This window comes from Fulmarus glacialis, unplaced genomic scaffold (genome assembly GCF_000690835.1).
Source record: "Fulmarus glacialis isolate BGI_N327 unplaced genomic scaffold, ASM69083v1 scaffold3322, whole genome shotgun sequence".
In the NCBI taxonomy this organism is placed as follows: Eukaryota; Metazoa; Chordata; class Aves; order Procellariiformes; family Procellariidae; genus Fulmarus; species Fulmarus glacialis.
Genome location: NW_009198258.1, coordinates 65,826 through 78,722, shown reverse-complemented (window position 1 = coordinate 78,722; position 12,897 = coordinate 65,826). Strand labels below are relative to the sequence as shown.

Sequence of the window (12,897 nt, the reverse complement as noted above, 5' to 3'; positions counted from 1 at the left end):
GGGAAAGAGAATAATATTGTGGGGTTTACATTTCAACATCTGATCAGTGTTCAGAGGATACACGAGCAAGGTAATGAGGTTTTGTTTTGGTTTTTTGTTTATTAAATTACACCTTTTTAAAAATTTTATGTTGTACATTCGAAGAGAGCTTATGTTCATATAGTGTTTTTAAGGGAACGGTCTCATTTGACTAGGAAACTTTGCCTTCAGAGATCATGGGCTTACAGTATAAGCAAAGTATTGAAATATTTTTCATTCATTTGAAGACCGAAGAGGAAGAGCTCTGCAAGCCACTGCTACTGAAGTACTCTCAAAGTGCTTTACAGAAAGAGGAAGCTGTTTGCCACGAGGCAGTTGACAAATGTAGATTTTACAAGTAACGCATGTTGTGTGTTTTGCTGGCACCAGGTGGGGGATGTTACTTTTTCTTGGTTTTGTTTTAGTTTCCATTTCTTGGTGGTGGCAGTTTCACTAGTAGTAGTCTTACTGATGCTTACGTTCCAGATGTCAAAGTGTGTATTAATATTGAGAAGTCTCAAGTACTGAGGAATCTGATATTGTTCCATTGTCCTGATGTGTTGTTTTAAAATAGGGACAATCACTTCAGTTTTTCTGAATGTTCTTGGAAATACTGTAGTTTTGCAGAACTGGTATATCCTATGTAGCAGTGATTGGGTGATTAATTACAACTTGTCGGGTTCGTTAATATTTTTGTAGTGGAGAGACCGGTCCCATTAGTGATTCTGTCTCACAATCTAGCAGTTCTCTCCTTTTTCTGGAGCTATTTGGTAGCTGTTGAACTTACTGAGAAGGCAGAGACAGCAGCATATATTTACTGTAAAATAAAACAGTTCACAGTTAGTGCAAATTTAGGACTAGTTTAAGAAGCGACAGAACTTGCATCTAGCTCTATGGTTTGAATTATTCAAGTTCACTCCTGGCTTCTGCAGGTGTGAACGTGTTATACAACAGATCAGCGTGTGACATTGAGTTACCATTGTACACAGGACAGTGAGAGACACTTGACTTCTATTAAGTAAAAGCAAATTATTCTTACAGAATCACTTAATATAAGCATTCCTTTTGAAAACAGAACAGTTCAGTTAGATTTTCTTATCCAGTACTAGCACACGTCATTGAAGAAATGGCTTACAGCATAATTTCTAAAATTATTAATAAAAGTACAATGTGCTCAGGCTACATCCATGTCATAAAAATTTAGGGGAAAAGTATTCTTATATTATGCCTTTCTAATGGGAATCCTTCTTGCTTGGGAGGATGTCTTTGAATTTACTTTTTTTCACAAAACTGATTTTCTATCAAAGTACCAACTTATTAACAGCAAAACTTTTTTTTTCTTAAACAAAAGTATAATTTAAAAGATACATTTTCAGTAGATAGTGATGCATTTTTAGAAGCAGTCATTTACTGAACCAAATTAGATTTATTTAACTCCAGTGGTAATAATCTGTAGGGATATTCAGAATGCTCATTTTGCAATACTTTTATGTCTTTTTACTAATGGAAGTCCATTTGTCCTAATTTGTGCCTGTGACATTAATGCTTAATGGTAGGTGTACCAGCTTTTAGGCATATTCAGAGTTACCCGATTCACCTTTCAGAAGCAATTTAAAGAGAATGGCTAATGCTTTGGAATTTTGTTTCTAAATCCACTGTATACTGGACATTCATTACAACAATAAGCTTTTGGATACCTTCTGTGGACAGAAATGTAACCACAGTTTGTTTATTCAAAAATATCTAATTAAGTCAACTATTGTAATTTTTTTCTGAGTTTTGTTAGACAGGAAATTTTGCTAAATTGGGTTAAATTTGAGGCAAGAACGTATCATTTGGGGACTGGCATTTTAAAGATGGTGTATAGTTAGATGGTGTATGCAGCTCGTATCTGGCATAGGTTAGGGAGCCATATGTGAAATAGAATTGTGTTTGTAGAAAAAATATTTTTAATCACAAAGATAAATCAAACCAGATGGTCCAGACTTTTTTTTTTTTGTGAATGCATTTGCCTATTAGTACACAATCTTCAAGCGTTGGGAAGAAGGATTTGTTGGGGTTTTTTTCTTTCTTACTGTGAAATGCTAACGTTTCACTTTAGTCTTCTACACTTCAGCAGTCAGTTCTAAAAGATTCTAGTGATAATAAATTCTGAATCAGAATTAACTTCCCGTTACACTTTCTGGTAACTACTAATCTTTGTGCTTCCTTTCCTGAGAAGGCGAGGCGGTGACAGGTTTTTTTTCTGGTATTATTAGCTAATGTTTCATCAGAGTTGTATGTGAGTATGTGAAGGGGAATTCTGTAAGGCTTTTCCAGACATACATGTCTGGTATCAAAATATAAACATTAGCTTTCATTTAACAGAGCATGCCATACTGTTTCTCAAATAGTATCCGTCTCTTCCAGTATAATATTATGTTGTTGATTTATGTTAGGCCTTGATTTATTAAACAGGTTTAAACACTCAAATATTATTTTAGAAGCGAACCATGATCTTTTTATCAAGTACAAGTAGGGTTTTGTGCTGTTGATATGCTGTTACTATGGCTGGTAATTGGAGGTTTTAAAATGATTTATGATCTTGTTTTAGGGAAGATTTAGTGCGGAATGTAAAGGTCACATTGTACAGAAACGGCACGATATTTTTCTCAGCAAAGGTTGGACTAGCGGAGTTGAAGAAGAATTCTCATATCATTTGTGATTTGGGTGGGAAATGGGCAAGAAAATTGAAATTGCTGTCAGCTGGGAATCCTAGTTTTGCAACATCCAGGGGTTTTGTAACATATTAATTGGAAATACAAGTGAGCACGTTGTCCTTTCTTTTTGTGTAGGGTTATAAGAAAGCGGTTAGTGCTCTAAATGACACCAGTCTTGCATGAAATGTTTTATGGTACATCAGTGAACCGGCCTTTTGCTATTGGAAAAGGCTGCTTGAGCCAGTGATATACCGTCAAGTGCTTAAAAACATACTTGCAGCCTAGGAGAATGTACTCTGCTTAAAATCATTCCTTATACAGATACCAGGACGTAGAAGTTATTCCTATCTCTTTCTCTTCTGCATCCAAGAAAGAAAAAAAAGTTTTTTTGCACTGGGAAACCAGACAGTGTTGATACATGTAGCAGAATTTGTCCAGATAGGAAATACAACCTAGTGAAGTTTAAATATGATTTATTAACCTCCACAGCCCCAAATGCTGCAGCTGTTAATGAGACCAGCGTGTAAACATTTTGAAATTACTTCTGTAGGTACTTTGATCTTGAATTTGATCTAAAACATGGGGGAAGAGCTATAAAATATAAACATTATAAACTCTCAAAAAAAAGGAGAGGTTTTAAATCGAATTCTTTGGCTACTGGCCATGTTTCCATTCTCCCAGCTGAATGAGTGCACTGGTGTGGAAGGATACCTTATATAGATGAGAAAATTTAAATCTGCGTCTTAGTAAGAGGTTCAGATAGTTAATCAGAACACTGCTACATCGTGACCCCAAAATACAAACCCAGGGCAAGTGAAAGATACTGTTTCAAGGGAAGTTTCAGTTCAGTTTCCATTCAAAGCTTATCTAGTAAAATCACTTTTCCTTCCTGTCACTTGAGCTGTGTCATGTCTGTATTGAGATTTCTTCTAAGGATTTTTACTGGTTTATATGATTTTTTTTTTCTTTTTTGCCTCCTCTCTGAGGCAGTGCAAAGCTTTGCTGTCCAGTCTCCTAGATGTTTTCATTTCTTCTTAACTCATGCATATTTTGCCATCCTCTTGCATAGTCATTCTCTTTTTTTTCTTCTTGTTTTCAAGTCATCTTTTCTGTGTTCTGTAAGTACACAGTGTCATCGTACCCTCATTATTTGACTCATTCTTAAAATCTTCTTCTGCAAAACTTAAATCATAGTTCATTAAATATTCTATATCAAGAAATCCATGGTGAAACAACATTTATCTTCCTCTTTTAGGTCCTGATACAGAAAAGGACTTAATCCTTTATTTAGTATTAAGCCAGAGAAACTACATTTGTGCTTCTCCATATTGGGGTTCTAGTTGAACCCACAATAGCTCCGTACTTGATTTTACCTACTGTCCTCCTTGTACCCACTTCCAGTTTTCACTTTCAGGTGGGTATTTTCACATAATACACTCAGTTCTCCATGGTTCCCATTGCTATTCTTGTTTGTTCAGTAGTTTGTGTATCTGTGGCACTATAAAAATAATGTTCTGCGAAGAGTATTGAAAAATATATTTCTTGCAGAATGAAGGAATTAGTATTTACAGTAATCAAGCGTTTTCAGCAACTGACTGTACTTTGTGCATCAAAGTTCAAAATCAAATGGTGGAAATCCCACTGAAGGAGCTTTGCTTATAGCTAGTAAGAGTTACAGTTAGCATCACTATATCTGCTAACTGAATTGTTTATAGTTTCCCAATTTATGGAAGGTAGTTCTTTTCCCTTTCAGTTCTGATTTACAGTGTTTTGCCCTTTGATATCAATACTACTACATGTGATCTCTTACTGGGTGAAAGCTAATCGCCTGTCTTGCATTTGTGGCATTGATCTTATCAGTTTCCTGTAATAACAAAGCTTTGCTGCTGTTTCCAGAGGTGTGAGTAAGACTAAAAGGAGCTCTTTCCATGTTACCAAAAGGGAATGCAGCGCACAAAGTTAATATGTAGGACAGGAAGATTTCAGAGTTGGTTTATAAGCTAGTTTGTGTTCGTGTTTGGGAACCTGAGCAGTCTACCAAATAGTTGCGTTGTGTTTATTTGCCTGGTTTCACCATCATTTCTTCCCACTTTTTCTTGCAGGTTAGTCGCCTACTCCAGAGAGAATCAGAACAATGTCCTACGTTTTTGTAAACGACTCTTCCCAGACAAATGTGCCGCTACTGCAGGCTTGCATTGATGGAGATTTTAACTATTCCAAGCGACTGTTAGAGAGCGGTTTCGACCCAAATATTCGTGACAGCCGAGGCCGAACTGGCCTTCACCTTGCTGCAGCCAGAGGAAATGTAGACATCTGTCAACTCTTGCATAAATTTGGTGCTGACCTACTAGCCACTGATTACCAAGGTAACACAGCCCTTCACCTCTGTGGGCATGTGGATACTATCCAGTTCCTAGTTTCTAATGGACTTAAAATTGATATTTGGTAAGTAACTTTTTTGTTGTTTTTTTTTTAAAAGCACATATTTTATAATATATTAGTCTTTTGTCGCCAGAGCCTTGCATATAAATCTGCTGTTGCTGAAATGCTGTATTTGATGCAATTCAACTTTTTAAAGATATCACTTAATAAAAACACAAAATAAGAAGGCAGGAATACAATAAGAGGCCACTTCTGCTTGTCTGTGCAACAAGCAAAGCAAATAAAAATAGCAGCTGCTGGTGTCGGCTGCTGTATCTAATTCTGCCTCACTGATGACATTGCTATCCTGGTTTGGCCAGACAGCCAGGTGTGGGTGGTTGGCACCAAAGAAAAAATCACATTGACTACTTTAAAAGAATTTTCTTCACCACAGTTCTATTGTTTTAATTGTTGTACTGTATAAGACAAAGAAAATACAGTGTATGTGTGTGTCAGTTCATTCCCATACTCCTTTGGTAATAATGCTTCCTTTCAGTGTTTTCTCCCTCCCTCAAAGTCTGTGACTCAGTCCTTCTTTTAAATATTGTATATTCTTTCCTTCTGGCTTCCAGCAGCTTCAGATGCCAGTGCTCAGATGTAAACTCTCAAGCTGCAAAATAACTAGCTGTTTCATTGCAGTAACTGAATTATTTTGTTTGTGGAACTTTCTGCGCATTCACAACGTGTGCAAAAACCAGTAGTAACTTCAAAACCGTTGAGTTTTTTAATCTGTCCCTTTTTCACCTGTCCCTCATTAATGTTCTCAACTCGGCAAGACTAGTTATTGGCCAACCAGATTCTTTATGGGTTTTGGGTCGCGGGTTTTTTTCCTCGTTTCAAACAACTCTGGTGAAAATCCCTAGTCTGAAGGCAGTTCTGGTCCTATTCAGTATTATTTTAATAGTAGCAGAGGGACCATCTGTATTTTATTTCATTTTTGCTTGATGTCCTAATACCCATATGGAAAAGGAAATATGAGGAACTAGATTGCACAATTCCTTCTTGAAATTAAGCTTAATCTTGAACATTGCCATAAATCTACTGTTTATATTTTGTTATAACACCCAGAGATTCCAATTAGATTAAAGTACTAGGAATTTTCATTTTATTTAGAAGAAGGAGAGTTGTGCAATTTCAAATCTGAATATATTGATTTTCTTCTGTAGCCAATTATGCTATAACTTGTATAGATAGGAATTTCTTACTGATATGACAGAAGATAGTTCTGAGGACTTACTAAATTGTAATGTGTTATGCTGAGTTGTCTTGTTACAAAATTTCTATATTAAAAGTTTCTTTTCTTCTCATGTCCTTTTGTGGGGTTATTTTAGCAATCACCAAGGTGCAACACCACTTGTTCTTGCAAAACGAAGGGGTGTGAATAAAGATGTGATTAGACTGCTGGAATCTTTAGAGGAGCAAGAGGTGAAAGGATTTAACAGAGGAGCTCACTCAAAGCTGGAAACAATGCAAACTGCTGAAAGCGAAAGGTATTTACGAAACAAAAATAATTACTAGGAAAAATAATGTTTATGGCTTTTAGATTTTTGTGATTGACTTGATTGTTTATTGCTCAAAACAGATAATATCAAATTTGGCCTGGTATTATCAGACCAAATCGAAATGAAATTTTAGATTTTGGAAAAATCTCTTTAAACAGATCAAATGTAAGAAAAAAAAAACTTTTTCTATTGAGATTTTCATTTTATGGTGGAAATTTTAAAAAATAATTACTCATTTTCCATTACAGACTTCCAAAAATAAATGTTCTACCACTTACCACAAAGCCAAAGGGAAAAGGGGTGAAATGCAAAATGACAGTATCACAGGCTAACCTAACATCCTTTCCATAAGACGGATTGTCTATGCAAAGAAAAGATAGCAGACTTTTAATCTATCTGAACTTGAATAGAGGATTTTATACGGTGCCATATATGAAATTTCTATCAATAGTAGTCCTGGAAAGGATGGAGAATAAAATAAGAATGTCATGGTGGCTAAAGAGATGGTTAAAGGAGAACTGAAGATTTAAGGAAAATTGCTGATTTCAGGGAAAGTATTGGGTTAGAGGGAAGTTACTAATGAATTCCTAAAGGTCTGGTTCTGGGACTGTGCTTACTTATAATTTTCATAAATGATACTGGCATAGAAAGTAGTAGCATGTTAGTAATACTAAGCAGTGAGATACAGGCAACCCAGAGGAAAATTGGGATGGCGTAGACAAAAACCTGGGATGACAAGGGAGAGGAAATTAGTAGGAATAGATTGTGATTCGGTAGCACAAAATGCAACTTCATTTACCTAAAGCTGTATACGGTAAAATGGAAGTTCCTCAGTGGAAAACGAGGGTATAGGAGAAAAGGCTTGATGTGTTAGTCAGTTCGAGGACTTGATGCTACCCTTCTGAAAAAGACAATGAAGTCCTACAACGCACAAAAGGAGGTATTTCCACTACATAAAGAAAACTGTCAGTGCTGTTGTAAAAAGCAACGGTAACTTCTGCTGTGTAGTACATTTTATAATGCTGTTTAGCCCCATTCAAAAAAGTTTAATTTATCCTTTAAGAAGCGTGGAGAAGCATTACTTCAGCGCTCAAGGGAACAGAGCGTCTCCTTGCAAAAGGAGGCAACTAGGGCTCGTTTTAGCCTGTCAGAGTGAAGGCTGAGAGGTGTGTGGTTGCTGACAAGAAATACTGGGTTTCAACAACATAAAATAACTGTTTAACACAAAAGATGATGATAGCACAAGAGCCAAAGGATACAGATAAACCACAAATACTTTTTTGATTGAAAATTGGGAGAGGTTTTTTTACAATCAGCTTCCAAGACAGCCTTCTTGTAGGATTTAGATGAGGCAAGAAGCCTTGCAAGTTTCAAAGGAGGCTAATTCTCTTGCAGAAATTACTGAATTGCCAGTAAACATGACAGAACATGGGACTGAGATTAATAATGCAAGAGATCTTTCCAGTACTGTTTGGTTTGGTTTTGTTTTGTTTTGTTTTAATTTATATTGGAAACAGGATATCAATGTTGTTTGGAATACTTGCTCTTATACTGAATTTATTCAAATTTGTAATTTCTTATATTGTCTAATAATGATCATGAACTGTGACTGCTGGAACATAATATCACAAAAGACAGGGAGTTTTGTCACATGATTGTTCAGTTTGTGTCAAAATGTACACAGCCGGTACTGTAAATGAAAATTAAACTGTGTAGATGGAGTTGTTATCTAAGTTGAGTAAACAGAAAAGGTGAAACCAACAAAATTACAGAAATCATGCCAAATACTCTGAGTGAGCAGATTGGAAGTTCTTTCTTATACATCAGGTGACCCCCCATCAGAGAGAGTGCTTTAAGCCCTGGAATAGAAAATTTAATATTATTCTCAAAATTGCATGGGTATAAATTATAAGAATTTGTGCATATTACCTTTCAGACTTAACTAAATTTTATTGGAAGTTTCTTGTCACACAGAAATGCATTTATGCTGGTTTTGTTTAAACATATGGACCAACAGCTCAGCCCCATTTAAATTCTGATTTTTTTATTTGATAGTGTCCCTTTAATGAACATAGCTTCCTTTCTGTTATTTGACCTTCATAAATGTTATATTGTTTGCTTTGGGAAGGAAGTCAGCAACTCTCCTTGGGGAGAGGCACAGAGACATAAACAGTGCACAACCCAGCTTGTTTGTGAACGTATTTAAAATGTCTGAAATACATTATTTTTAAAATAACAAATAACAGATGCCTACAGCAGCAAAAGCAAGTGAGCTTGTATGCTGTTTGCTTTGTAAATAAATAATGTCTTTGTAACAGTTGGCTTTTCAGACCTCCACAGTTTCATTCCTCCCTCTTAGTATTATTTTCACATTTTAGAGACACTTAGATGAATGTCTTCTGTCCTCTCCCCCACCCTGACTCTCTTAAATTATGTATGAACCTATGGAGAAATAATGGTTGCTCTTTCTAAAAACAGTCTCTGACTTAAGTTTTCTGCACCTTATTACATACAGTTGCTGCTGCTCTGGAAGCAGAGGCCAAAGCTAGGTTCTCGAGTTGAATTTATTTTCTCTTGCTTTGCACTCCTCCCAGTGAGGAGCGGCACTGTGCTGTCAGGAGGCAGAGCTCGCTCTGTCCATCTTTCAGCACAGACGATCTGTCCATCTACACAGCCCAGCATGACCTGTGACTGTGCCCACAAGTGCTTCCAAATGTGAACTTCCAGACTGTGTTGGAAACAGAAGAGAACATCTGTCTGGGCTGTGGGGCACAAACTCTTCTGTAGGATGCATGGCTGCAGTACCATTTCTTAAGCAGCTGTAATTCGTAATAAGAAAAAATATCTTGAATAACATTCATTTTAACTGGGTTGTAATATAAAATAGCAAAAGTGTTTTCTATGTACTCTTTCCTATTTAATGAGCAAGCATGTGATCTTTTCACTTAAATTGCATTGCACCTTTATTTAACCTCTCTGTGGTTACGTATTAACTAGTTAGTACTTAATGAGTGAGTAGTTCTGTTCTACAGTAATGGCTGTCTTTTATTAAACCCTTTGTTTTGCTTGGGAAATCATAATAAGCAAGGAAGATTACTAAATCCTGCAGCTATGAGCAAGCAAAAATAGCTTTAGAGCAAGGTAAATGTTTAAAAAACAAAAAAGACAAACTGTGTAATAGGCAATTTCTGAAATCTTCTGCACATGACGCTGCAATACTTCAGCAAGCTATGGGAGTTTAGGCTAATTATTCTTCAGTGGCTGTAATTCCTAAGAAAAAATACTGTATGAATAGTGTGAAGTTCTTCCATGGTGTAATCTTAGAACAGAGATTCATAAATGAGACTTTTTTCCGATAAAAATAATTTGTCAATTTATTATTGTCACCAAGAACAATAGCATTTCTACAATTAGTTTTGACTAGGAAATTACTTTTCCCTGAAATGTTTTCTTTTATTATTGCTATAAGAGATATCTAGGAATATGGTAACTGAAAGCAATTAGAAGGGAGGAAAAAAATTTTTTCTCTGCTTACCTTCTGCTGTTGACATCATTGTGTATGTAGTTGGTTTCACCATGTCCTTTCCATGCTTGTCAGAGCCTGATCCTGTAAACCCCTGTGTATGTAATTTCACACAACTGAGAAGTAGCAGGACTGTGCAGATGGCTAAAATTTTACATAAGTGAAATCAAGTGATGAGAAAGTTTTCCTATTCTTCCTGAGGTTTTTCATACAGCAACAGAGAAAGTTTCCTGTTATAAACCAATTGTGAAACCAGCAAAATTGGGAGAATGATACCAGAAGCCATGCAGTATTTGAAACAACTTACGTTTTTTCTAAAGGTGATTCATTGTCAAAATGACTGCCTCATTCTAATTTTATATTTGTTTCTCATTTAAAAGTGAGAGTTCCAGTCCCTGATTTATAGTCTGACAATTTAAGGGGGCCTGATGGATTGGTAGTGGAATGTTAAAACATCAAAGCAGTTGCTGAATGCCATGGCAGAAAACACAGCAATGCCAACTTGTCTTGAAGATCAGAAAGTTTCTGAACTTCTTGTTATCCAAATTTATTGTTTTCTGTGATATTTTTATGCTAGAGAAGAGGACTCTCTAACAAAGACATGCAGGAGAGTAGTAAAGATCACTACAGAGTTCAGAATCTAAATTATATTGGTTAAAGTTTCCATTTTATTCATCAGAGTTTATTTTTAAATCATAATTTGTTTTATTAACAAGAGCTGTGCCCCTTGAGGTTTAGCTTATGCTTCATTAGATTTTACTAAGTCATAATTAGTAAGAATTAGGAGGACTGACTTTTGAAGGCTTCTATGTGGCAAGCCTGCAAACTCAGTGCAGTTGTACAGATACAAATATCATTCTTTTTACACAGGTTAATAAAACATTCTTTCAACTAAATTAAGTTTAGAGTTAGGAGTCTTTTCCTGATCTGCTTTGTCTTGATTTAGTGGAGGCAATGCTATAAATCTGCAGGTGGGTTTAGGTTTTAATTTAGAATGTTTCGGTTGCTCTTAGTAGGATTACTGTCATACTTAAAGGTGCATTCTTTTGCTCTGATGTATTTTTAACTTTAATCCTTCATAGTGCGATGGAAAGCCATTCCCTCCTTAATCCAAACCTACAGCAAGGTGAAGGAGTTCTTTCCAGTTTCCGCACGACATGGCAAGAGTTTGTGGAAGACCTGGGCTTCTGGAGGGTGCTGCTTCTCATCATTGTCATTGCTCTTCTGTCACTTGGAATAGCATACTATGTTAGTGGGGTGCTTCCTTTTGTAGAAAACCAGCCTGAATTGGTGCACTGAAGCAAATGCAAAGAAGTGCACCATGCTTTTCCCTGTTCTAATCTTATTTTGAGCTTCTTGGAATTATTCTCTTGGTGCAGGCAGTGGCAGCTGTATATACGGTTTGCCTTTTGTACTTATTATTAATCCCTTTGAAAGAGGGATTAATTCATTTCAAGTAAAACACTAAATTCTAAAGCATTCCTAAGCTACCTCTGACTTATCTTGACTTGCAAGCAAGATGTGAAGATACTCCTCTCTGTTGATAAAATATTATGATTAGAAAAGGCCTTTCATAATGAGTATTAAATTCCTGGGCATGAAAAATATATCCTAGTACAGAACCAAATTTGATTTATTTTCCCTATGAAGAGAGGTAAATCTATTGTTGGGTTTTTTTGTGTGTGCTTCAGTTGAAAGAAGAATATTCCTTTAAAAGTTCTCCTCAAGAAATCTGAATAATGTAATAACGCATTCTGGTATATAGAGTGTAATAAGCTGCAACTTCATAGTTCTTTTAATGCCTCCCCATAGTTTCATATCTGCTAGTTTATAAAAAGAATGAGAAATAGTTCAAGTTTTGCTATGTCTTTAATGTATAGATCACTCCTTTATTTATTAGGTTAATGTAGTGTTTCTTTCCCAGATGAATATAATGTTGTTAATACCTGCCTGAAGTAAATTTTGTGGAACAAAGCTGTTTGTGGTGCTTTGGAAGTGAAGTTGTTTTCAGCCTTAGGCTGAAAATTTTGCCTTTTTGTTGAAATGTTACTAAGTAAACCTTTCTTTGTAAGGGTGGTTAAAAAGTGATTTAGGTGTTCTGCTCTGTATATAATAATTCTGTAAGGTCATTGTCTTTGTGAAAAACGTCATGAAGGATAACTTTTTCTTCCTCCCACAAAGACCAGACTGAATCATATAATTGTATTGTTTTCATGTTTGTGGAGAGGACTTGATTGAATAGAACTCCTTTCTAGAATTGTTTTCCATTTCAGTTGTTTTCAGACAGCACTTACAGGCTTATGAATTATTTTCTGAGTATGCAGAATAAAAGTATTTAAAATGTTAATATTTAGGAACATTGTATGAAATGAAATCTTGACCCAGTCTGTACTTAGCTGTGAAATCCTTTGTTTGTAAATAACCGAGGGATATGAATCAGTTAGATACTCTTTTATGAAGGCTAGAAAGGTACTATATAGTAAGTTGTAGGTTTTCAAAGAAAGCAGATTGTCTCCTCCCATGCTGATTAGACATCTAACTCTCTTTGTTGCCATTGCCTTGAAAATCCCAAACAAAATTAATTCTGCAAACCTAACGAATCAATTTTTTTTTTACTTAGCCACTCCTAAATTGTTGCTAAGTAACATCAAACATTTATAAAATTGTAAATTACAATAAGTATTGATAGAAGTAACCTACATCTCTCTGCTCTGCTACCATGCATATTTTTCTT

The 12,897-nt window shown here is 35.7% G+C and overlaps 1 protein-coding gene across 1 annotated transcript; it reads left to right on the top strand.

Moving 5' to 3' along the window:
* Positions 1–4,815: 4,815 nt before the first annotated feature.
* On the top strand, positions 4,816–11,820 carry ANKRD46 (ankyrin repeat domain 46). The gene is made up of 3 exons (XM_009572818.1): positions 4,816–5,162; positions 6,470–6,628; positions 11,246–11,820. Exons 1-3 carry the CDS (start codon positions 4,852–4,854, stop codon positions 11,460–11,462), a joined length of 687 nt encoding a protein of 228 aa, XP_009571113.1. The 5' UTR covers positions 4,816–4,851; the 3' UTR covers positions 11,463–11,820.
* Positions 11,821–12,897: the final 1,077 nt, after the last annotated feature.